This window comes from Henckelia pumila, chromosome 1 (genome assembly GCF_033568475.1).
Source record: "Henckelia pumila isolate YLH828 chromosome 1, ASM3356847v2, whole genome shotgun sequence".
Lineage (NCBI taxonomy): Eukaryota > Viridiplantae > Streptophyta > Magnoliopsida > Lamiales > Gesneriaceae > Henckelia > Henckelia pumila.
In genome coordinates, this window is record NC_133120.1 from 85,636,856 (window position 1) to 85,660,609 (window position 23,754).

The following is a 23,754-nucleotide window of genomic DNA, read 5'->3' on the forward strand; positions in this document are numbered from 1 at the left end:
GATTACTAAAACCCTGTAGAGATAGTTAAATTTAAAGAGTTAAATTTAATGAATGAGAAGTTGGACTTCTTAACTAAAGGGAGTGGGATTTCCTAAAATGACATAGGGATGGGCATTTTTGGAAATCACTGAATTCGGATTCAGAAAAATTATCTTGACTCTAAAAGATGCAGAAATGGTTTCTGTGCACATTGGTAAAATTAGTTTATCAATCGGAGTCACGATGAATTTTATATTAATTTCTACAACAACAGGCTTGGCTTGTTGGGCTTAAGTTATGGATTGTGGGCTTTAAGGAGTTAGAGTCCTGATACAATTATAACTAGAAATTATCTATAAATATATGTGTAGTGTTCGAAAATTGCATGAAATTCATTATTAGAATTTTTGAAAAACACTACAAAATATTTCAAGAGGATTTTCGAAAACTTCTGTCCCTTTCGGAGAAAATTCGGCTTGTGATTTTTATGAAAAATTACAATCCGAATTAACAGATCATATCTGTTTATTCTCTACGCAAACTTCTGATTGATTTCTAGTGCAGTCAATCAGAGGGTTTTGTTTTCTATTCGTGGACCTGATTGAAGAAACGTTCGTTCATCAGTTCCGGGGATATACAACAAGAGCAGATTAAATTCTGTTGGTGTCCATAATCTCGCTTCGAGATTTTAAGGTAAAATATTTAATTGTGATTATTTATTTTACTTACACAAATTTAATCGTGAAAATTTTGATACCCAGATATGGAATCGTTTCATATTAATAAAATAAATTTTTTAAACTTCCGCTGCACCGGGTATCAATTCTAATTGATCTGAACACAGTTTTCCAACATTGAGGGCCCTATCGGTTATAATAGAGGTTCTGGAATAACCAAGTAGTGGTTATAGTCATCCGGGACTAGCGACTCCAAAGGGCTATCTACGGACGAAGGTATGGACCGGGAATCTATTTAAGTTTTGGGAGTACGTATTAGCTTAGTTAAGGCTTATAGAATTTATGTAGTGATACGGTGAACTTTTGAATATAGGCTTGGAACCTAGGATCCTATTATACTTGAACTAGCCTAGAGGTACATACACATTGACTGAGATTGCCAGCGAGTATACATGTTTATATGTTGCATTTATTTGGCATTATTATATGGCATGATATATGATTTATCATTTTTCATATTCATATGTCATGTGCATATATACGTTGAGCCTATATCTTGTTATACCTGATTATAGAGCCGCTCAGCTCTATATTCGATAGTCTATCACTGAGAGTACCGCGACGGCGGGGGCATTTATGTCTGACTACTCTGGTGTACTAGACGAGTGTGGTTGCACCCAGAGGTTGATTCGTGCGGTGGCAGCACTCATGTGGCGCCGATACTGAGCATGATTTTTCAGATGACCCTTTACCAGTTATCATGTTGCATGCACTATATACATATGTTTACTCATATTTATGTACTGGGCGTTAGCGCTCACGTCCTAGTTGTTATCTTGGACACCCTATTCCACGGGGCAGGTCGCAGGATGGACGGAGCTGGTAGTTCAAGGCAAGTAGGGAGCAGGAGCCTTGAGGAGTTTATTATACAGCAGGATTTGATATAGCTGTATAATGTTTACTTTTAAGTATTTCGATATGGTTGTATCACTACTGATGAATAAGCTTGACACTTTTATACTAAGCTGATATGTAATTTATGGTTATGTTTCCGCACGATTTACTCTGTTAAGTTATTTTGCTGTATTAAGTTTAATGCATGCTATTAGTTGCCAGTTAGTAGGTGATACCATGCAGGGTCACTACATTATCTCTTGCTATGTATCTTCGAGTTGATATGTTACCTCCAAGTTGATCTGGTTCCTATTGGATACATTGATCTGCTTTGCTCAGTTATTATTTCTTCTTCTTGACTGATCTGCTTTCTTCTTCAATTAAGATGCCAGAGAGAATCTTCATTCCCCCTCAATCTGTTGCGTTTCTCTCCAGATTTTGTGTTGTGTGGTGTGTTCTTGTGATCTTCAAAATCTCTTTTATATGTAGATAAAATCCCATCGAGCTTTTATTTTTCACAGTTCTTTATCTAATCTCCCAGATTGATGCGGGTTCGCATGCTTTTCATAGCAACAGCGCTATCGCGCTTTGGAGGAGCGCTACTGAAGCGTTATCGCGCTTTGGAGGAGTGCTAGGAGCGCTATCGCGCTTCCAAGGAGTGCTAGGAGCGCTATCGCGCTATTGAGGGGTGCTATCGCGCTACTTTCTTGTTCTACTGAGCGACAATTTTAAAAAAATCATCTCTCACAATCTAGCCATCGGATCAAGCTAAAATTTGGGCAGCAGCTTTAAAACATCTTAAGATATAGTTGTCTCTAACATCCTCTGTAATTTTTTGAATTTTGTTGTACTGTAATTCCTTTCTCAATTCTTCTCAGTACTTGTCACCTGCAAATACAAATAAAAATATGCTATGGTACCCATATCTTATGTGGGTCCTCGATGGATTAGTCTTTTAGGAACCTAAGCTTTGATTAATCTAACAGGTCGATCATTGAAAGTGTCCCATAAAGTTTGTATATTGTGTCATGTGTGCTGGTGATATGTATGTGAATGATAAATATGATATGCATTATGTCGTTTGTGCATTGGATATGTCTGTCTAGATTGATTGTACAAGTTAGGCCTCCAATATCACTTTTGAACGGATCTATTTTTGAAATAAGGTGGTCTATTTTTTACCATATCCAGAACGAACTGGTCTATTTTTGATCTGGCTTGAGTTAGAACTCTCTAGTTCCACATATCCCAATCCTCGATTGTAAAGAGTTTTTGGTTGAGATATAGGTGAACTGACCTGATTATCAGGTTTTATATTTTCATATATCGTGCTGGACTTGACAAATTTCACATAATTTGAAGTGTTTTTGTCCAGACAGGATTGAGTAATTGGCTCAGCTTGTTTGCAGTCCTTGTCACTAAATCCGAGACCTGTCTTATCTCCAAAAGATTTTTGTGACTCTTGCATCTTAGTTAACAATGCTGATGACTTATTCCAGGTGGTGGTCAGTTCAGTCAGTCTTAAATTTTCTGATCTTAATTGCTGACTTTCCACTTGTAGCTTATCAATTTCTGTCTTAAGCTTGGCAATCTCTGCTTCTAGACTGATTTTCTCAACTGATGTTTCCCAATTGGGTTCAGTTGAGCAGTCCGACAGATCATTTTTCTTGGCCTTAACTTCCTCAAATGCTAAGCAAAGTCGTTGATACTCTTTACTCATGTCATGTAATGCATTTGCTAAATCTTCTCGTGTAAATTCATCTGAGTTGAAATCAAATACATGTTCACTGGAGAAGAGTTGATGTGATGATTGATTGCTGATAGGTGGTTGGTCACTTTTGGCCATGAGGCAGCTATCTTCATAATCATCAGAGTTTGATGAGCTAACTGGATGGCAAGATTCCTCAATAAAAGCGATTGGTTCAGTTGAGCAACGTTCGAGTAAGTCAGATGGATGAATTGGTTGACTTGTGCTCTCATCATCATTTGATCTGGAACTATCTGAGCAGCAGAGTTCTTTAAGATCTTCAATCATTGGACTCCTGATCTGCTCAGCCTTCTCATCTGTTCCAAGCTTGATCAACTGCTGCCAAAGATCTTAGCAGTGGAGCATGTCTCAATAGTTTTGGCAGTACAGTTGTCCACGGTGGTGTACCAGAAGCTTTTAGCAATCTCACTAAATGCGGCCATTTGAATATGTTCAGAGACGAGAAAGTACCTCTCTCTGATACCACTTGATAGGATCGAAAATATCTTTCTCAATTATATGGAGTTCAGATGGGTTAGTAAATGGACTCCTGTCTTTCTCGTGTGTCTATATTAATCAACCAACTTAAATCAGTGCGGAAGAGATTGACTAACAGATTGAACACAGATCAAATAGCTTGGTCGAATTTGTGAAGTGAGTGAACGTGTTAGGCAGAAAGGAAATAACACAGTGAATTATTTTTGGATGTTCGGAGCTCAATCTCCTACGTCACCCCTTCTTCCACCTCGGAAGGATTCACTCTCTTCTAGAAGACTTTGATCTTGTACAAGCAATTTGCACAGATCCGATCCAAGATTGGACTTACACCTCTGCCTATCTCAGAACTCCTAGACACTCAAGAACACAACCCTTGATTGTTTCTTGTTACAAATGTAGTGTTTTACAGAACATTCAACTGATCTGATATAATCTTACAACTCGATATTTCTGATCGTGTATTCTCTTCTCTTTCTGTAGCTCTCTTTTTCTTACGCTTCTTAACTTTTTTTTTCTTTTCTTCTCTTCTTGTATTTATAGCCTTTAGAAAGTATCCGTTAAGGTGTCGACAAGTCTCCTTAATTTACTCTTAGATCTTGACTTTCTGGCTCTTTGTTGGCAACGTTCAAATCTTCTTTTAATGTCTTTTGTCTTTTAGCACAAAAGCTCTATGACATTCTAGGCTCTTCCATAAGTTCTTGATCTGTTCTGTTTCTGAGAATCATTCGGTCTGAATGTGGCTTTGATCTGTACTATGTGCAGATCAATTATGATCACATAATTGATCTGATCTCAAGACATCGTGAACTTGATCTGGCTTTTTTGTTGCTTCCATTGATCTGCTCGATAACTTATATGTTCTGCTTCTCTTCTGATCTGCTCAGTTGATGTCTAAGTTTGTCAAACACCGAAACTTAGATCTTGAATTTCTAACATTTTTTTAAAAAAATATGTTTATTCAGTATACAAACAAATACAAATCAAGAATTTGTGTTTCAATATTTTAAGAAACTGAATAGTATTTAATTAAGATTTTGTGAATTTTTTTTAAAATATTTGTGGAAAAAATATATTCACTTTATCTACAAGAAAATAAAAAACAAAGTGTTTTGATATTTCAATTTTTTTGAAAACTGAATTTTTATATAATATGCACATAGTTTTTCAATTTTGATCTTATCATAATAATCGAATTAAAATATATAAATTTGAACTCATGATATAATTATTTACTTCAATAGGTCCTTACACGAATTAAAATATATAATATTTTTTTTAAAAAAATGTTTATTCAGTATACAAACAAATAAAAATCTAGAATTTGATGTTTCAATATTTTAAGAAATTGAATAGTATTTAATTAAGATATTTTTGAATTTTTTTAAAAAAATATTTGTGGAAAAAATATATTCACTTTATCTACAATAAAATAAAAAACAAAGTATTTTGATATTTCAATTTTTTTGAAAACTGAATTTTTATATAATATGCACATATTTTTTAAATTTTGATCTTATCATGATAATCGATTTTACATATTAATATTGATTACTTTATCTACAAGAAAATAAAAAAAACAAAGTATTTAAGAATTTAAATCCTTTTGGAAACTGAATCTTTATCTAATTTGCACACACTTTGTCAATTTTGACCTTATCATAATAATCTATTTTACATATAATATAATATTGATTTACGTTTATGTCCTATAACTAAAGTGTTATTTTTACTTTTATAACCCTATATATTTTTATATGATTTTACTTATAGTATAAATAAAGGACAACATTGTTATTTCACAATGGTAAAACTTTGACCTTTTATTCACTCTTTTATATAGCTATAGATGTACAACAACATCTACTTTAAATGTATATAAAATTTAAAACAACTCAATTGGATTATTATTGAAGAAAATTAAGAATAAAAGCATATATTCGAGTCAAAAATTGAGATCGAACATTGTTGAATTGTCAAATATAACGTCAGCAATTGAACTAACAATAGTCAAAAATTAAATGTTAGTGTACCAAAACCAAATTTGAAAAATCAATGGACTAAAACTCAAATTTAGATAAGTTAATGAATCAAAAAATCACTTATCTGAAAAAGATTACTGTAGCAAGTTAATCTACAACAATTGTCTTATGATTAACATGGTTTATCAGAGAAAAAATAATACGTGATTTTTATTTACTTTATCAATGGAAGATAAACTTTCATATCTAAATAAAAGCTTTTAAATAAAGGAAAAATAGTTTTTTTTTTCACTAACTTATTTAATATTATGATTTGGTCCACTAAGTTTACAAAGTATATTTTTGATACGTTAAATTTTAATTCGGTTATTTTAGGTCTAATTGGGTTAGAGGCCCATTGGAAAATACTGGCTTATAATAAAAAAATACTGACATGACGTAAAAATGCTGAAGTGAGATAGAACATTGTTGAATTGTCAAATATCAAGTCATCAATTGGACAAACAATAATTGAAAATTAAATGTGAGTGCACCATAACCAAATTTGACAACTCAATGGACTAAAACTCAAATTTGGACAAGTTAATGAATAAAAAATCATTTTTCTGAAAGAAATTACTGTTTTTTCCTTAAAAATCAATATAAATAAAATTATCATTTAACATAAATTGTTTAAGCTGGGATGCAATAATAGTCTCTAAGAGCAATCGAAACACGATGCTTAAGATTTTGTAATATTTAAGATATTTGAATCGTATTGTTACCATCAACTATAAATTTTGGTAAAGCGATATGTATTCGGTCATACAATTAATATCAGAGTCAAGACCATAGTTTCGATTCACATTGATTGAAAGCACAATTGTTGATAAGGTGATTGTTTGGGTGCAATAATTGTCCTCTTGTGTTAAACAACTGAAATACGTATTTGTTTGAACTGTGCTACGATCTAAAAGATTTGCGTTACACAATTACCACCAACTATAGTTTTTAGTAAAACACAAATCTCTTGATCCTACCGTTTGTAACAATATAAATATTTTACATTTTTCAATAAATATATAACATATGTTATTGCTTTAAAGTTGTTAGCTTTAAAAAATAAAACTTAATGAATAAACATATAATATCACTAGAAAAAAGTCTATCAGAAACCGACTAATAGAACAAAAAAGAAAGTTAAATAGGTCATATGATCACTTCAGTAGCTAATTAGATATTGAATCATAGTTACTCAAGTTTGAACTTGGCACCCGTAAAAATTATAACATTTTATTTTAATAAAACTAAACATTCAAAATTTGATAATTCCGATCATAATTAAATAAAATTGTTATTACGTGCAACGCACGTACATTTTGCTAGTATATACATATATATTATTCAGTATTTTTAGTTAAATGATTGCACTCAGTGCTCCATCGATCTACCAGATATTTTCAATGATAAAATACTTGGTGATAAAAAATAAAATAAAATAAGGAAAAAAAAAAAAAAAAAGTGGTCTCCAAACTTTAGTTAATAACTTTTTAAGCTTGGGGTAACCAATTAATATGTGGCCACCACACATTGTTCGTTAGAGCATTTGATGAGGCGCCCCAAACATCACATAAAATGTTGGATCATTGTTGGTGATAAATATTACACAAAAACTATCGTGAAATCTTCTCATAATTAATTTTTCAAAACGGATCTTCAAATCATGTAAACTTATGAAAAATAGTATTTTTTATTGCATTCAGACTAGATCAATTCGACTCACAGATCTATGTATACTATGTCTCTCTTAAAAAATAATAATAAAATAAAACTTCTCTAAATGTCATGTATCATCAGCTGTCATTGGGAGCATGTGAGGTCCCAATTTGAACGTCTTTTGGAGAAATCCAAAGGGTACAAGGTTAGTACGAAACAGGTACAAATCAAACGACAATCACAAATCTAAAGGTACAATATTGGATTGTGTTTGAAGTTTCTTGGCCATTTGTGGAGCCTACTTGTGCACGATATCTTATGAGTGTAAGGGAGGATGTTTGTTAGGCACTAGCCTAATGAAGGCCAATGGTTTTATCGATGTTTTGGCATGAGCTATCCATTTCTGCCAACCACGGAGAAAAAGCATGGACCAAACTTCCAAATCCAGAATAAAGGAAAAATAATTTTTTTTTAAAAGAATAATAAAGGTAAAACGTTTCCAATTACAAGAGACGATTATAAACTTCTTCAATTGTCCAAGATTTTTTTCTTCCCTATGTCTATGCCTAGCTACCACATATATAAAGTTTGAAACCAATTTGTGATCACATAACTATCAACTTTCTAAAATTCAACTATTCACACTTCATCTTTACAAAATACATCAAATCTTTAATATTCCAACTTTATCTTTACCATTCCTCCTAAAATATTTAACACTTACTTCATAAAAGGGTAGATTGTTTAGTACTCGTTAATTCTCTAATTCTATTCCTATTGTGTAAAACATGTTTATGAGATGTTAGTATAAGTGTAATATCTTCGGACCATATATAAAGATCCAATTTTAATTTGACTATGTGTGATTCATATATATTTTTATGAACTTCATAGTGTTCAAATCAATTTTAAATCATTCAATTTACATTCAGGTGAATTCAGACACCTAAACATTGTCTCATTATCCTAGAAGGAAATGTTAATGGTACGATATCTTTGTGTTCAACCACTAAACTAAAATTCATCACAAAATTCTAATTAAAACATGAATTTACAAAACAACTTTTAATTCAATATAACGTTTATATTACATGCACATGCAAAACATGTTCATTGCACTAGTACTATTAAAATTAAACTCCATATATTAAATATTTTGGTGTTTTGGTGAAGCTTAATATTTTTTTTCCTCCATTCTACCCCTCACTCTATCTCTAATTTCAATCAACCAACCAAAAAATACGAATTATTTAATGCTTAACATAATTATAAATATTTCTACATTTGTATTGTTTTCCCTTCTTTTTTTTTTTTCCTTTCATTCAAATTAAATTAATTATACATTATTTAAAAATTATAATAAAAATTAATATTATATATATGTTCACGAGACGCGTATCAATGAAGCTAATATTTAAATATAAGTTATATCATTATTATCCAAATAATAACTACAAACTATAATAAAATAATCACAAATCTTTAAAAAGAAACAGAAATTGGAAGTCTGTACGTCTATCAAAACAAAAAATGCTGAAAGAAACCTGTAAAACGGGTACAAATGCGTACTTGGAACACGTTATTATTTAGCTACACATCACTTAATTACAAGAGAAGCAAACTCATTCCACCGAAAAACTCTTACTTTGGGTAGTGTTGGGGAGAGTTTCTCGAAAGTAAAAGCTCTCCCAAACACCACCTTATTCACAGATCGATCGATACTCTATTCACCGTCATTCACTATGCAGATGGGCAGCTCCTGCATCAACAGAGCAAGAAAAATATCTGATATCTACATAGTTTCAAATGTGATTTAAATCTGAGAAGCCACGCCTTCTTGTGAATATCTAGATGAATATATTAAGACTCCAATAACGAATCTAGCGAATTGAAACGTAAACATGATTTAGAGATCATATATATAGTACCACATGCATTTTTACGGTACCTGGCATGTTTTCGACTTGCTGTGACATTGAAGAACAGTTTTGGGGAAAGGGAAATGGATGTGATCTACTGCTTGTTGCCTGTCTTTTACCAAAACAAGATTCGGCCGTCGAACGCAACTCGTCCTCCGTTTTCAACCTCTCCCCTCCACTACTGCAACCACGCAACTTATTATCTTCTGAGACCACCCTTTCGCCTTCGGTAGACTTCAACCTCTTGTTGTTGTTAATAACCATGTTGTCCGAATTTTGTATTGAGGTCACTCTTCGACAGCGAGACGAGGCGTCAGGAAACAGACTTCTGCCCTTGACAACTGCGTTGGGAATAGGTGTATCATAGTTATCAAAGACTTCTTCATCTGTTCCATCGGCTCTGGCTGATAATTCTTTCCCGCGCATGATTGATATGGCTTCAGTTAGCCGAGCTCTGGCTAAATCTATGTCGATTATAGGCTTTGGGTAGTTTGATCCCAAGTCGACTCCTGCAGAATTAAGCACATATTCAGGGGCATCATATGGATGATGGATCCACTCGCATGGTATTTGCGCCAACTCGGGTAACCATTGCCTTATATAGTCTCCATCTGGATCATACTTGAATCCCTGAACCTGGATCACAAAATCAAGAAAACACCAAACCAAATGGACATGATTTGTCTATTTGTGAGAAGGATCGGAGACTAAACTCAATCGGTCTAACCTGAGGGAAGTCCATTCGCTCGAGTGCATGGCCATCAGGCAAGCTTCCGGAGATGTACTGCCATCCGAGGATGTCGTTTTCCAAGTCAGCATCCAAAAGGGTATCCCAGAAATACCTCATCCCCCATTGCCAAGGTAGAACAAGAAATTTCACAAAGAAACTCGAAACAATAACTCTAATCCTATTGTGAATCCATCCGGTCGCCCAGAGTTCTCTCATTCCAGCATCAACAAGCGGATAGCCGGTTCGTCCTTGTCTCCAAGCCTTGAAATGCACTTGATTTGCATCCCAAGGGAAAAATTTCAGGTGACTCAGCAACGGCTTTTCGTGAGTAAACGGGAAATTGAAACATATGTAGCGGGAATACTCTCTTAATCTAATACCCTTGAGGAAAATATTCGCACTGTTTTCGCCGACCAAATTTTTCTCGTTTCTCCAGACTCTCTGTTTCATTAGCACACTCAGGAAAACTTTTCTCACACTTAGCTCCCCGTAATGAAGGTACGGGGACAAAAGGGATGTGCAGTTCCCATGGACCCTGAACCTATCTTTTGAGTAGTTGATTAGATGATTTTCCATGAATCCAGTAAAAGCTTTGTTAGCATTAGCCCAGCCTGGCGACCATCCTCTTCCAAGCAACACATTACTCGACTTCTCGTCTTCGTCTTCAAGACCCAATTCATCAATCAAACATTTTTCGATTTTCCCTGTCAAAAGCACCAAGAACAGCTCATTAGTCGTTTTTTCTTGAATTTTCAGAGTCTCGTCCTTTTTCATAGTTAATCTCGTCTGCTCCAGTGCACTAATTTTGTCTCAGCTAAAGCACGATTTCCCGACTTAGGATAAACTGATAAATTTACTAAATTGGTAGAAAACTAGATCAAAACTCGATGAGACGACCTACTAGAAAAATGAAAAGTGAGACATCAAACCTGTAGCCGGCACCAAACAGCGTGGGGGAAGATGCGCCACAGGTCCCGTTTGCAGTTTCAACCATTTATCAGCATAAGCATCGAACGTAGTAAAAGCATTTCCATTATGGTCATATATTTCCCAAGGCTCATGCAATAGCTCAGCGTTGTAACTTTGAACACAAACTCCCCTTTCCCCCAACTTTTGAGTAATATGGTGGTCACGAACAAGTGAAACAGGATCTGTAACGAAAGATAATATATCTGAAGTTGAGAATTCAAGAATAAAAGAGCGAAATCGGAGTACAAGAAATGATTTCATATGAACTTTGAATTCAAACCATCCAATTTAAGTGTATTTTAAATCAATTCATGACCGAACTAAACTCCCTCATGACCACAAACCATTCAAAAAAAAAAAAAAAAAGAACTCACCATAAAGGTGGTTGTAGACGACTTTCGTCGCGCCAACAGCACCAATACAATCCAATAAAGCAGATAGAGTACTCTCTGCTTTGATAAGTACTAATTCTGCCCCAAGAGATTTCAAAGACTGCTCCATCTGTATGAGAGATTGCTTAAGCCACCACCGCGAAACCCGCCCCGGTATATATGTGCCTTCTTCTTTAGGACACCATATAAAGACTGGTAATACACTGCCATCCCTTGCAGCAGCAGCTAAAGCAGGATTATCTTCGATCCTCAAATCCCTCCTAAACCACACTATGCTCTTGCAGTTACTTTCCATTTCCAAGAATATCAATCCTCGTGATCAAAGTTTGATATTTTTTCACTCCCCACAAAATTCAGTTTCTTAATTATAATAGGCTGTATATAATCCCCAGAACAATAAACTCTCGAAACGGGCCATGTCAATCTGCTGTAACAAATACATCTTCCGGCAGAGAAATTGGAACTTGTGCACAGACATCCTTCCAGGTCAGTTCTTCACCAGAAACCAAAATGTAACTTGAAGAAAAAGTACAAAAAAAGTTTAGGTTGGAGCAAAAACAAAATACTTTTGCAGAAAAAAGATTGAGAAAAACTTAAATATATATGCATAGAGACCAGATTTCATATGACTAAGTGAAATGTTTCCCAGACAAACTTAGCAGTGTGCACAGGCCCACTACGACAAAAATCAAGTATGGTGTTGATCATCATGCAGATTTGTATCCTCGGAATGGAATATCAATAATATAATTAACTATATCCCGTTGAGGAAACAAACGCATAAATTTAACAATTTCGATAATTGAGATTGACGTACGTATTTTTATAAATCGATACATATGTTTGCACAATATATTTTAGAAATTATAGATATTTATTGAGATGCAATATTTCACTTTATTGGCATACGACACACACGTATGAGGTATGGCCGATACTTGGTTTCTAAAATTAGTAAAAGGGATATTTTGAAATTTGCTAATGTAAGATGAGACATGTCCGTGCAAGCACGAAAAAAGAACCAAATTTGTGAGTCAAGTCATGTATGTGCAGAGTCAGAAATTTAGAATATCCCAAAAAAACTTATCTCACAAGTGAAAAGTTCCTTTCCACAGAGGATCCATTCCTATCCAAAATTTGGAGTTAATACGTTAGAATTTAGATGATCCCTTTAGCTTAAGTTCAATCTCTCAATTTATTAATGTGCCGATTAGATGAGATTCAAACCGTTAATTATTGATGGTTCGAGTTAACGTCGAGCAATATTGAAGCTAATTTTAATTAAGAATTTTGAGCACTTTGATATATAGGGACTATCAATATCAAGATCTTCACTTTCATCAATTTTGTGTAATCTCAAGTGGAGGTATGATAAATTTTTCCTAATGACCAAAGATGTTGTGTTTTTTAAAGAAAGAAAAGGGTTACTCTTATGCAATGTACACAAGGACCAAAGTTTTACATTTGAGAAAAGGTATTTAATGCATTACCTTAAACATTGAATGAAAACTACAAAGGTGCCTGTCAACATCAAAAGGTAGGCGGAAAATTTTTAAGGTACTTTTGGTTGTGGCCTCATTTATTATTAAATTGGGACACAAGTTCTAGAAGACACCCATTTCATTACATCTCAACAAACGCAAAAGTTTTGAAATTAAAGCGCAATGGAATGAAGAAGGGTGGATACGGACGGAGTCTCCATCTTTAGTCCTTCAACAATCTCATTTATTTAAAACTGCTGCTGACATGCTTATATTGCCACAAAATGGGAAAAATGAGTAGCACCAATTGCTAACACTACGCAAAAGGAAGGAGATTAAGAGAGGCACGAATACGCCAAAGCTTTTTCCTCGCTCAGCTCTTGAGCAGTGGAATCCAGTTTTTTTCTTGAAAATTCATCGATGGCAAGTCCTGTAACAGGGTCGACTCAATTAGCACCTGAAACTAAAACAATTGGGTGCCCTATTTTAATGTTGTTTCATTGTCTCACCTTGAACGATACTCCATTCACCGTTTTTGCATGTAACTGGGAATGAATAGATGAGCCCTGCTGGGACGTTATACGAGCCATCAGAGTATACACCCATAGACACCCAAGAACCCTGGAATTGTGTGACATGATAAACAGAACAAAACCCAATCAAACATTCATCCATCATTATAACAACCTCGAACTAAATGGAGACCTCAAAATAGATGGCCAAGAAAAAGGCTGACCTCCGGAGTACCGAGGACCCAATCATGAATATGGTCACAAGCCGAACTAGCAGCAGAAAGTGCACTAGAAAACTTTCTAGCTTTGATTATTGCTGCACCACGTTGCTGAACAGTTGTAATGAATTCCGTGTTCAACCTAACAAATAGAAATCTAAATAAAATCCCAGAGATAGGAATCAAGTAGAAACCTCTCATTGTTATAGTGAATACCGGCCACAAAATTTCGAAGTATGATCGAACTTATATACCATTCATCATCAGCAACAAGAGTACGGACAGGTTTCTCTCCAGCTGGTGTCTTGACAGATGCATGGTTGACATCAGGATACTGTGTCGAGGAGTGATTTCCCCAGATAATGACATTTTTAACATCAGAGACTTGGACATTCAATCTCTCAGAAACCTGTCCAAGAGCCCGGTTATGGTCCAATCTAGTCAAGCAAGTAATGTTCTTCTCCGGGATAGATGGCGCAAATTCCTTAAGAATCAATGCATTGGTATTGGCAGGATTGGCAACAACCAAAACCTGGAATGATAGCCACAAATACTTACAAATCATTTCTTTTTCCACAGAATATACGTGTCAGACGAAGATATATTTTGATTTGGTAAACTACGGTCTCAATATACCAAATCAACTTGAAACAAAAAAGCACGATGTTCTAGAAAAATCACCTTGCAGTTAGTGGCAGCATGCTTCTCAAGAGCGGATGCTTGGGCCTTGTAGATGGAGACATTTTTCGACATAACATCTTTCCTCTCCATACCCTCTTTCCTTGGGAATCCGCCAACCATAACTGCAACACTGACACCAGTGCAAGCTTCAACAACGTCGGTTGTAGCAACAACTCCTGATTCAAAACAATGGATAGGCTTGATTGAAAGTCTATGGTTATCTCATGTGGTTATATAAGTCAGAAAAGATAAAACTGTAACCTTGACAAATGAAGCAAAAGAACTAACCTTTCAAAAGGGGGAATGCAGCATCCACCAATTCCATCTTAACTCCATTGAGTGCCTCAGCGGCAGGTGGAATATCCAGCATGTGGAGAATAACAGGCTGGTCAGGACCTAACATAACACCCCTGGCAATCATAGGAACCAGGGCATATCCAATTTGCCCTGTAAAAACATGCAAAGACTCTCCCATTAATACCACTTAAAATCAAGTGTATATATACTGAAAGCTACTGTAAGTTACAGTTCAAGATTACAGTTCTCAAACAAAAAACAGCAATGACCATCACACAAACTAGTTACACAAAAGTTACAGCTTGTGGCTGTCAAAATCTGAATCCAGGCTGCCCATGGGGGGTGATCCAGTCAATTGTTTTGAATCTTAAAGAAACGGACAAAGCATTTGTGATCAAATGATCTTATAACTTGTCATTTCAAATGAGAAACGACAAGAGGAAAGTAGTTAGTTCGCCAAACAGGTATGTTAGTATTCTCCCACAGGAATGAGAAAAACCACTTCACGATCATATTTTTACGCACACCACAAACGGCGGACCAAGAAGTGTATTCAAATAAAAAAAACTGAGTAAAATAGCTCATCTGGCCATGGATGCTTCCCACAGTTGCCACCAAAATGGTGAACTCACAAAATAAAATTAAAAATTCCCAGATATTGAGATCGTAACTTGTAATTTTACTTCAATTTCAACAACGGAAACTTAAAGGGAAGAAACTTCATTTCCCATCATGAGAAACTTTGATCGATTTTAAAGCACATAAACCCAAAATTTCACCTATTCAAAACAAAAATAATATATGTCGATTAAAAACTCAGTTCATTTGCACCAAAGAATAATTAAAATTATCTGAGCTACTCACTGAGATAAGAATTAAACAGATCCTCCATTTTGCTGAATTGCTGCCTTAAATCAATTAGAAGACTTATAATTATTGAAAACGGATTGTAAAAACAATAAAGATAAAAATTTTCTCCCGAGATCGGCATGATCCTCGAAAAACTCAAAACTGTGCGTAGTACGGTTTCTTAATAAACTAATCTTGACCCAGAGCAGTGCATATGATAAAGATGAATCTTTTTCATCACCCACTGCAATAAACAATTGCTAGAAACAAGGAGATAACGATCAGTGAAAGAAATGCAGATGAATAAATGATAAAGCAGAGATCCAATGACGAAAAATGAAGAAAAAAGGGATCAAAAGGCGAGATACGATGCATCGCGTGAAGTTGTACCTGCGGCGCCGGTGACGAGAACACGAACTGCTTCTTTCACCATGATTGATTGCGAGATCTGCGATCAGAAAGCGATTATACCAATGAAATGTGAGGGAGGAGGCAAAAGAGAGGCACTCTGTCCACACAAGACACCACTTCCCTTTTATAAGAGTGAAGTTTTTGATATTGCCAAGCCGAATTTAGACATTCCAAGGCATAATCTATTTTTTTCCACATACATTCCAAGGCCTAACAATTAGGCATTATGGCATGCTTAGTGACGGCCCTATACATTTAGTGTTTTAGTTAATAGTTAATTATGGAACAATATTAACGCGATATGTTGATTATTTTGTTTTTTAGGTGAATGCTAATTATTTTGTTTTTTTGTGAGATTCAATAATAAATTATTGATTTCATTTAACAAATCATCTTTATAATTTTGAAGGATCATAATATTATCAACTCAATCAATCTATTTTATGTACGAAAAGACAGATTCAATGGGTTATGCAAATTTTATATTAAATTTTATTGTACGGGGGATTTGTCTATTTTTTGGCAGGTCGATTTTGTCAACTTAATCTATTTATTTTATGTAGTGATGTTGACCGATCCAAGCGCCTAGTACAATTTGATATATTTTTTACAGCTCTAATTCATACCAGGGAAATATTTAAAGGATATGAGAAGGCAGAGCAAATTAATTGAAAAAAAAGTTATAGACGATATAATGAAGCATACAAATATGACATCATTTGACACGAGGAATCGGCAAACATAAATATTGGGCGTCGAATGTGCTTCAAGATGTAAGCATAGGAGACTGTGACATCATTTTGTAATTTCACAGAAAAAGTCTCCAAAATATTTTTTGAAAATCTATTTTTAAAAATGCTTACATTCTATATAGCTCGTTATTTTTATACTAGCATGTTATGACACACATATTTTGTATGTAAATAATCGATCTAGCTCTAATCAATTACTTCAAACAGACCATGAGAGTATATATGTAATTTTATGTAAGATTTGATCAGCAATTCAATTAAAGTGAGTTATTATAAGAGCATAAACTTTAATTATAGTATAGATAGGTATAAATATAAATATATAATCTTCAATACTTAAAAAAAACTATTTAAGAATATATCGAGATCTCATCTTATTATCAACTTTACACTAACAGTTCTCTATAATTTTATTTTTAAGAAGTGTTTGCAATAGATTGTGCATTTTAAAAGTGATTAATTTTGATAATACAAGTTAGTTGATAATTTTCGTATCTCTCTTCATCATCTTCGATTATGTTTTCAATTTTTTCTTACTTTATCTCAAAGATAAAATAATGTTAGCACATTTATAAATAATCTATAATATAGTTGTATCCTAATAAAATATTTATTTATCTTGTATCTAAATTTTTTATTTTTAAATAATCATTGTCATAATTATTATAAGAGAAATCATCTCTAATATCTTTTACACTATATATATATATATATATGTATATATGCACGTACAGTATTAATGAAAGAGTTTTATAAAATAAAATTCAACTCGATCAAAATCAAAATTTATTTTCACCATTTGAACAATTTGATGATTTTGACTATGCAATAAATATAATATAATTGTGTGAGTAATTTTCATGTATAAAATACTGATGAAAGCCTTCCTGATTAAGCAATAATAACGTATTAGATTAAGAGAAATTCCCATTATCTGGAAGGCCACCCGATCCCATTTCGCAGGCGGAGCCAAGCATTTAAAAAAAAAATATCTTTCTGTGCTTCGCTTCGCTGCCCCGAAAATCTCGTTGAATTCGGGGAATATTCATTCTACCTTTTTCCCCCTTTCAAAAAATTCGATCTTTAAAGAATGGGACAGCAGCAATCGAAAGATGAGTTGTTGTACAAGCAAGTGAATTATGGAAATATTGAAGGCATCAAATCTCTTCGAACCGAAGGCGCTGGCCTTGAGGTATATAACATCTAAATTTATAATTATACATTCTTTTTGATTGCGTGATTGATGCCTCTGTGGTTAAAGTTTCCATTTTCAGGTGCTGCCCGTCTCAATTTATGGGTTAAAAACTTAAAATACAATATCTGCTTCTTTTTATGTACACGGGCTTCCTAATTTTATGTAAAGGACTCATGAAATATACAAGTTTATTTACTTCCTTAATTACTTGTCGGTGCCAGATAATTTGTGCGTTCTTTAGCAAGACCTGGAAATTATCCCGTGATTTCGGTGTTGAATTCGGTTGGAAAATTATGTTACTGTTTAATTGCATTTCATATTTTAGCTTTCAAGTGGCATGGTTGCTCATGTGTAATTGTGATTAATCATATGCATGTCTCTGACCTTTTTTTTTTGGGTGCTAACTAGCAATATGATGGTATTAATGTTTGTGTTAAGTATGCAAAAATTCTTGAACTAATACTTGTCTCATTGTATGGTTCTCGAAGAACATTGAGCCATGAATTGATTCGCTTAACTTCTGTGGCTGGTGACTGCATAAGCACGATCTTTTAGTTTCCAATGTTAAAATGTTTTGAAGCTTTCGGTTCTTGTTATATGGGCTAAAATGATTGTCTTGCCTCTGGGTACAGTGGATAGATAGTGAAGGGAAAACTCCACTGGTTTTGGCTTGCATGAATCCAGAGCTTTACAATGTAGCAAAAACTTTGATTGAACTGGGTGCAAACGTCAATGCTTATCGCCCAGGTAAAAAAAATATCCTGTTTTTTTATTCTTTTAAAATTTTCCAAATATGTAGTTCTTTCGGTACTTTCCTGTTATTATTGCACCATTCCCTTGAGTTGTACTGCCAGGAGATGTGGTGGTATATAGATAAAGAGAAATACCTTTCGATGGACAGTTGTTCTAATGTAGTCACTTTAGGTGCTTCCTGTTACCACGGATTAATGTATTTGTATGCAAGTCAGCTATGTGTTTGCTAATTGGGTATGTATTTTCTGATGGAGTGAAACTGGAAACGAACAATTGAGTTGAAGACTTAAAGTGACTCATGAGTTACGATCACATATCACTTAGTATGTTCATTTTTTAATATAGGCATTTATTATATATATTGTTGAGATGCTGAGTTAATATGTGCTTTCTAGATGCATCTGGTATGAATGTCAGTCTGAATGAATATTGTTTTATGTTTGGCTTTGTTGCAGTCTTTCTCATTGGATGCGTCTCATGAAATCTTATGGTTCGCGAGCATTTGATGTTGTTGTTTTTGTGTTGTTTCTTCTGCTAAGTTGTTTTTCTTTGAAGGGCGCCATGCTGGAACTCCACTACATCATGCTGCAAAAAGAGGCCTGGAACACACCGTGAAGTTACTTCTTTCACAAGGAGGTTTGTGTACCCTTTCACCGTGCAGACACTTTGTTTAAATTATATGTCTTTGTTGGTTTGATTTTGTTGCCTGAAATTTCAGCAAATGCACTTCTAATTAATGACGACTGTCAAACCCCACTCGACGTTGCTAGAGCCAAAGGGTATAGCAATGTTGTACGAACAATCGAGGTACATATATCCACTGATCATTGGTTTAGTGCCCTGTTTTTGTTCCGTTTGGTTTTTATGTATAGTATGAATACTAGTTTGACTTTCTCCTGTTGTGCTTTGTAGGAGCGTATTTGCTTATTCTCTGGTTGGCTGCGAGAGCTTTATGGACCTGGCATTCTGGAACTCTTTGCACCTCAGCTGCTTTCAAGAAAAGTGTGGGTAGAATGCCCTTATCATTGTTATTTTTTGCTGTATACTTTGAATATTTCTCGCTATAAATTTGTTTCACAATTCTGTTTTTTATTAGCTAACCCCTAATGGGTTCTATAGAGCTAGTTAAACTAGTAAGTAGCAACCATATATTTCTCATCTGGCTTTAATGCTTTTTGTTTCAAAAACATGTTTCACGAGTGTTCCCTTGTTTTTACCTTTTAGGTCATTCAAAGTACTGGATTTTTCTAATCTATATTAAAACTCAGTTTGTGTAGTTAGTGTAGTTTACTTGATGCAAGAATCGTGATGCTTTCCTCTTATCTTTTTGCAGGTGGGTGGTTATTTTACCTTGTGGCTCCCGTAATCTTAGAAAGCCTCTCAAGTTGGAGCTTGCCATATATGCTACTAATCAGGTGCCTTTATGTCTTTTGAGTTTCCAAGCGAACAGAATTTTTACTACCTTTCTTCTGATTTAGGCCATTTCTGGTTTCTTACTTGAAATGTATCTAACTATTATATAATAGTTTCACCCCTTATACTAACCATTTTTTGTGTGTCAAATTACACCAAAAATTCTTTCATTTTACCCCTAAATTTAACATAACTCTCTTTTATGTCAGATCTGAAATGACTAAATTATCCACACTTTTTGTAACATCATTATCTCTTTTTATCTCCATCTCCTTTTTAAAATTTCATCATTTATCAATTCTTATTAAATTATCCACGTAATTTTTTTACAACTTCTCTCTCCTTTATATCAATACTTCCGTATTTTTTCACCGTGATAATTTTTTATATATTTTTAAAATAATTAAATTGTCGAGCACGTGAAAATCACGTGCGACGGTTGCTAGTTAACTATTAACTGTGGATGTGGTATACTTGCCATCAGACTGGTTTTGATGTTTTTCTGTTTATATGTCTTCTGAGAATCAAGATCTCTTTTCATATTAAGAAGCAGACTTTTGACGATCTCTGAGTCTGACTCATGTAACTTCTACAATGTTGATCAGGATGCCCAACCAAGGACAATTTTACCACTCTGGAAGGCCAATCTGGACGAACCAAATTTTAACCAGCCAGATCCAGCAGCAATAATATCTGATATATCAAAAAGTCAGTTATCAAGCTCATTCTTTGAATTTTTATATTTTTATGTTTAGTCAACTGAATCAAATCGATACATTCATGTTTTACAATTCTGATTTAATTGAAAATCCAATAAATGAAGTCGAACCAAGCAACTTTCCACATTCCAGTTGTATTTGGCTGTGTATTCACTCTTTGCTGGACTCTATGCTTCAAACACTTCATAATTCTTAATAACTCTTAATGTACTTATAAGAGAAGCAGTAATTGTTATTGACTCTTAATCGTTGCGTAACATGTAAATAAGATTGAATAAAATTAGTTTGATGGTGTAAGTCATTTGTGTTTTCTTGTTCCATAGGTACACGAATTAAACTGGCACCTGCTCATGAAAGTGAGAAACAACAATTGCAGCGTTTTTGTAATGCATGCAAAGGAATTCCACAGGTGGAACACACAACCTTTGGTCCTTTACTTCATAATTTTTCTGTTAACATTTGCTCTCATGCTTTAGAACAAGTGACTTAAAACGTATCAGCAAATGACTTTTTATTTATTTGTTTATTATTTTGGGGACTTCTTAGTATTTGAGATAGCAAATTGTTTTTATCGCTTCCTGGCTTGAAATCAGGTGATGCATCCATCATTTCCTTTCAACGATCCAATCCATAATGCCCCAGCAACTGCCCCACCAACTTCAGAAGATGAAGAAATTGCTATGGCAATCAATGCCTCCCTTCAGTCTGCGATGGTTGAAGGTCAACCACATATAGCATCTCGCCCACCATCTCATCCAGATGCTTCAACAAGTTCGATCAATCCCATGAACACCTCCAACCATCAAGAAAACCATGGTGATGGAGCATCTTCTAGCCACGATACTGCTGGAAGCAAATGTGAGGTTTCTACAATTGCACCGGCCCTCGAAAATCCTCCTCCAGTCTCTTCCCCATCGGCTCCATTTGCTGTTGAATCTATAGATGATGGCCATATTCACTATCCCTCGCTCGACTCAATCGACGCAAGCCCTGTCGATTTATCTTCACCATCTGTGCATGCCATATCTGGTGGTACAGGTGAAAATAATGAAAATGGTGCGGTCCCTTCATCTTGCACAATATGCCTAGACGCTCCACTGGAGGGAGCTTGTGTCCCATGTGGGCACATGGCTGGGTGCATGTCTTGTTTGAATGAAATTAAGGCCAAGAAATGGGGCTGCCCTGTATGTCGTTCCAAGATCGATCAGATTATACGTATATATGCTGTTTAGATGGCACATGGAATAGATGTTACCGGTGAGTTTCATTACTCTTGTTTTGAAGGAAAATTCTATCATGAACTCGGATCAACTGGATTTGTCCTTTACCCATCTTACACCGTCGGATCCGCCATACTCCATAAAATAAAAAATGTGCAACTGGATGATCCAACGGTTTCAGGTGGACCATGAAGCTTCAGTCTTGCATGATTTGGCTTCTTGCAAAATTTGGGAACCTTTTATTTTCGCAGATTTTTTATTACCCAAAGTGTTGAGAAACGAATGATCGATTGTAACTTGCATTTTTTTTTGCAGCCAAAGATTCATGCCGGCTCGGCTCTGGCAGCGGAAGTTGCAAGATTGAATTCATTTTTATATAACCCGTTGGTCATTTATGATGAACAATGCATGCTTTTTATGAGTGATCTATCTATATGCATCAATATTGTGATTATGCTACGAGAATTCGAAATACAGTGTATGTATAGCTGTGATGAATTTTTTTTATGATGGTTTGCTGTATAACTGTTAATTTCGTAAATTTTAATAGAAGTACTCTCTCTTCTGCTTTTCATTCATCAAATGAGAGTGTTTATATACATTCAATAGTTGAGTGTCACTTCAATAATGGTCACGATGGATAGACAACATATCAAAATTATATATATATTGTTGTTTTGCATTCACCTTCCTTTTTCTGTTGCCCTGAATACGATTTTTTTTTTTTGGATTCAATAGACTTGGTGATATTAAGTTGGTGTGATAATTGTACAACTTTTTGCATATTTAAATTCAAGATTGTCGCATCTTGTTCACCACTTGAAAATCAGCTTTCTTTTACATTATAGTAACGTGTCTGCCAATTCAAATTTATTTCTTCTTTTACAGATTCCATGACCAACATTGTGATGGAATTAAACTTATTTACCAGAACTAAACATGGCATCTAATTGTCGACTTTTTTTAACTTGCTTTGGCTAAAGTAGGCTTAAGAATATTTATGGTAAATATTAGTAGCGATTTGATTCGTCTCCTAAATTTGTGATCCACATAATAAAATCATGGTTAAATTCAAAAACCTAATGTCAATATGGAAGATTAATAGTATCTAATGGTGTACATTTTGATTGAAATTCACTACTCACTCGAATTCAAATTTTTACAAGCCATTGGTAAATGCTAATTAGTGAGACAAAGTCAAAAAACATAAAGAGTGTTTTCGGTAATTATGCTTTCCTAAAATTAAGATTTTTTGTCATTAATAATTGAAATGATTGTTCCAACTCGGTTCATTAGTGAAATTAGAATAATACTAAAAATACATTCAATATATTATACATCGAAATTTACATAAACTATATCATATAATTTTGTATTCAATATGTCATGAAATTTTCCCAAATAAAACTTTTGTTCTGAATTTTTTGTTATATAAAATTGATTTTCAAATATTAATATCTCTCGTCAAATTATGTAGAGGATCGAGACCAAACAGGATGGATGCAAATAAAAAGTGAGCACAAATGTATTCCTCGGAACTTGAGTTATGTTTGAACTTTGAACAACACAGTTAAATTGTAATCTCCTTTACTAACAACATGATTAGGTCTAATTAATTAGCACACATGCACGTATTAATAAATAAACAATATATTAAAATCAATCATCCTTACTAGTTATGAAATAAAATTTATATCTGATCACTGTAGCTCTATTACGGCCAACTTCACCGTCTCCTTCAATGTTTTTGATTTTGTGTTTTATAAATATGTT

General features: G+C 34.3%; 3 protein-coding genes across 6 annotated transcripts; 1 reads left to right on the top strand and 2 right to left on the bottom strand.

The window, feature by feature from the left end:
• Positions 1–8,934: 8,934 nt before the first annotated feature.
• On the bottom strand, positions 8,935–13,100 carry LOC140876202 (cryptochrome-1-like). 2 transcript variants are annotated; one of them, XM_073280121.1, is made up of 6 exons: positions 12,971–13,100; positions 11,463–11,996; positions 11,049–11,270; positions 10,117–10,823; positions 9,419–10,025; positions 8,935–9,229 (listed from the first exon to the last, which is right to left on the bottom strand). In XM_073280121.1, the coding sequence occupies exons 2-6, from the start codon at positions 11,773–11,775 to the stop codon at positions 9,204–9,206; spliced, it is 1,875 nt and encodes a 624-aa protein (XP_073136222.1). In that variant the 5' UTR covers positions 11,776–11,996; positions 12,971–13,100; the 3' UTR covers positions 8,935–9,203. The 2 variants fall into 2 exon arrangements, with proteins under 2 accessions (XP_073136222.1, XP_073136215.1); XM_073280114.1 differs by lacking the exon at positions 12,971–13,100 and adding an exon at positions 12,096–12,846.
• LOC140876219 (malate dehydrogenase-like) lies at positions 12,984–16,058 on the bottom strand. 2 transcript variants are annotated; one of them, XM_073280131.1, is made up of 9 exons: positions 15,909–16,032; positions 15,534–15,778; positions 15,396–15,448; positions 14,661–14,817; positions 14,373–14,548; positions 13,946–14,223; positions 13,698–13,833; positions 13,471–13,582; positions 12,984–13,391 (listed from the first exon to the last, which is right to left on the bottom strand). In XM_073280131.1, the coding sequence occupies exons 2-9, from the start codon at positions 15,658–15,660 to the stop codon at positions 13,297–13,299; spliced, it is 1,134 nt and encodes a 377-aa protein (XP_073136232.1). In that variant the 5' UTR covers positions 15,661–15,778; positions 15,909–16,032; the 3' UTR covers positions 12,984–13,296. The 2 variants fall into 2 exon arrangements, with proteins under 2 accessions (XP_073136232.1, XP_073136237.1); XM_073280136.1 differs by lacking the exons at positions 15,396–15,448; positions 15,534–15,778 and having other exon boundaries at positions 14,661–14,819; positions 15,909–16,058.
• Positions 16,059–17,595: 1,537 nt separating this feature from the next.
• LOC140884621 (putative E3 ubiquitin-protein ligase XBAT35) lies at positions 17,596–22,555 on the top strand. 2 transcript variants are annotated; one of them, XM_073291433.1, is made up of 10 exons: positions 17,596–17,873; positions 18,509–18,623; positions 19,185–19,265; positions 19,348–19,436; positions 19,542–19,633; positions 19,963–20,044; positions 20,648–20,750; positions 21,085–21,170; positions 21,355–22,022; positions 22,303–22,555. In XM_073291433.1, the coding sequence occupies exons 1-9, from the start codon at positions 17,772–17,774 to the stop codon at positions 21,991–21,993; spliced, it is 1,389 nt and encodes a 462-aa protein (XP_073147534.1). In that variant the 5' UTR covers positions 17,596–17,771; the 3' UTR covers positions 21,994–22,022; positions 22,303–22,555. The 2 variants fall into 2 exon arrangements, with proteins under 2 accessions (XP_073147534.1, XP_073147526.1); XM_073291425.1 differs by having other exon boundaries at positions 21,355–22,018; positions 22,297–22,555.
• The last annotated feature ends 1,199 nt before the right edge of the window (positions 22,556–23,754 follow it).

What these genes read in the sequence shown, in the direction of transcription:
- LOC140876202 (XM_073280121.1), bottom strand. Translation starts at nt 11,775, where the DNA reads ATGGAAAGTAACTGCAAGAGCATAGTGTGGTTTAGGAGGGATTTGAGG. An exon ending in AGCGAATGGACTTCCCTCAG is followed by an intron (nt 10,026 to 10,116) that starts GTTAGACCGATT and finishes TTTGTGATCCAG; the next exon opens with GTTCAGGGATTCAAGTATGA. An exon ending in GCAAGTCGAAAACATGCCAG is followed by an intron (nt 9,230 to 9,418) that starts GTACCGTAAAAA and finishes CTGTTGATGCAG; the next exon opens with GAGCTGCCCATCTGCATAGT.
- LOC140876219 (XM_073280131.1), bottom strand. Translation starts at nt 15,660, where the DNA reads ATGCCGATCTCGGGAGAAAATTTTTATCTTTATTGTTTTTACAATCCG. An exon ending in TGCATTCCCCCTTTTGAAAG is followed by an intron (nt 14,549 to 14,660) that starts GTTAGTTCTTTT and finishes GTTTTGAATCAG; the next exon opens with GAGTTGTTGCTACAACCGAC. An exon ending in TGAATGGAGTATCGTTCAAG is followed by an intron (nt 13,392 to 13,470) that starts GTGAGACAATGA and finishes ACCCTGTTACAG; the next exon opens with GACTTGCCATCGATGAATTT.
- LOC140884621 (XM_073291433.1), top strand. Translation starts at nt 17,772, where the DNA reads ATGGGACAGCAGCAATCGAAAGATGAGTTGTTGTACAAGCAAGTGAAT. An exon ending in GTTACTTCTTTCACAAGGAG is followed by an intron (nt 19,266 to 19,347) that starts GTTTGTGTACCC and finishes CTGAAATTTCAG; the next exon opens with CAAATGCACTTCTAATTAAT. An exon ending in CATGCAAAGGAATTCCACAG is followed by an intron (nt 21,171 to 21,354) that starts GTGGAACACACA and finishes GCTTGAAATCAG; the next exon opens with GTGATGCATCCATCATTTCC.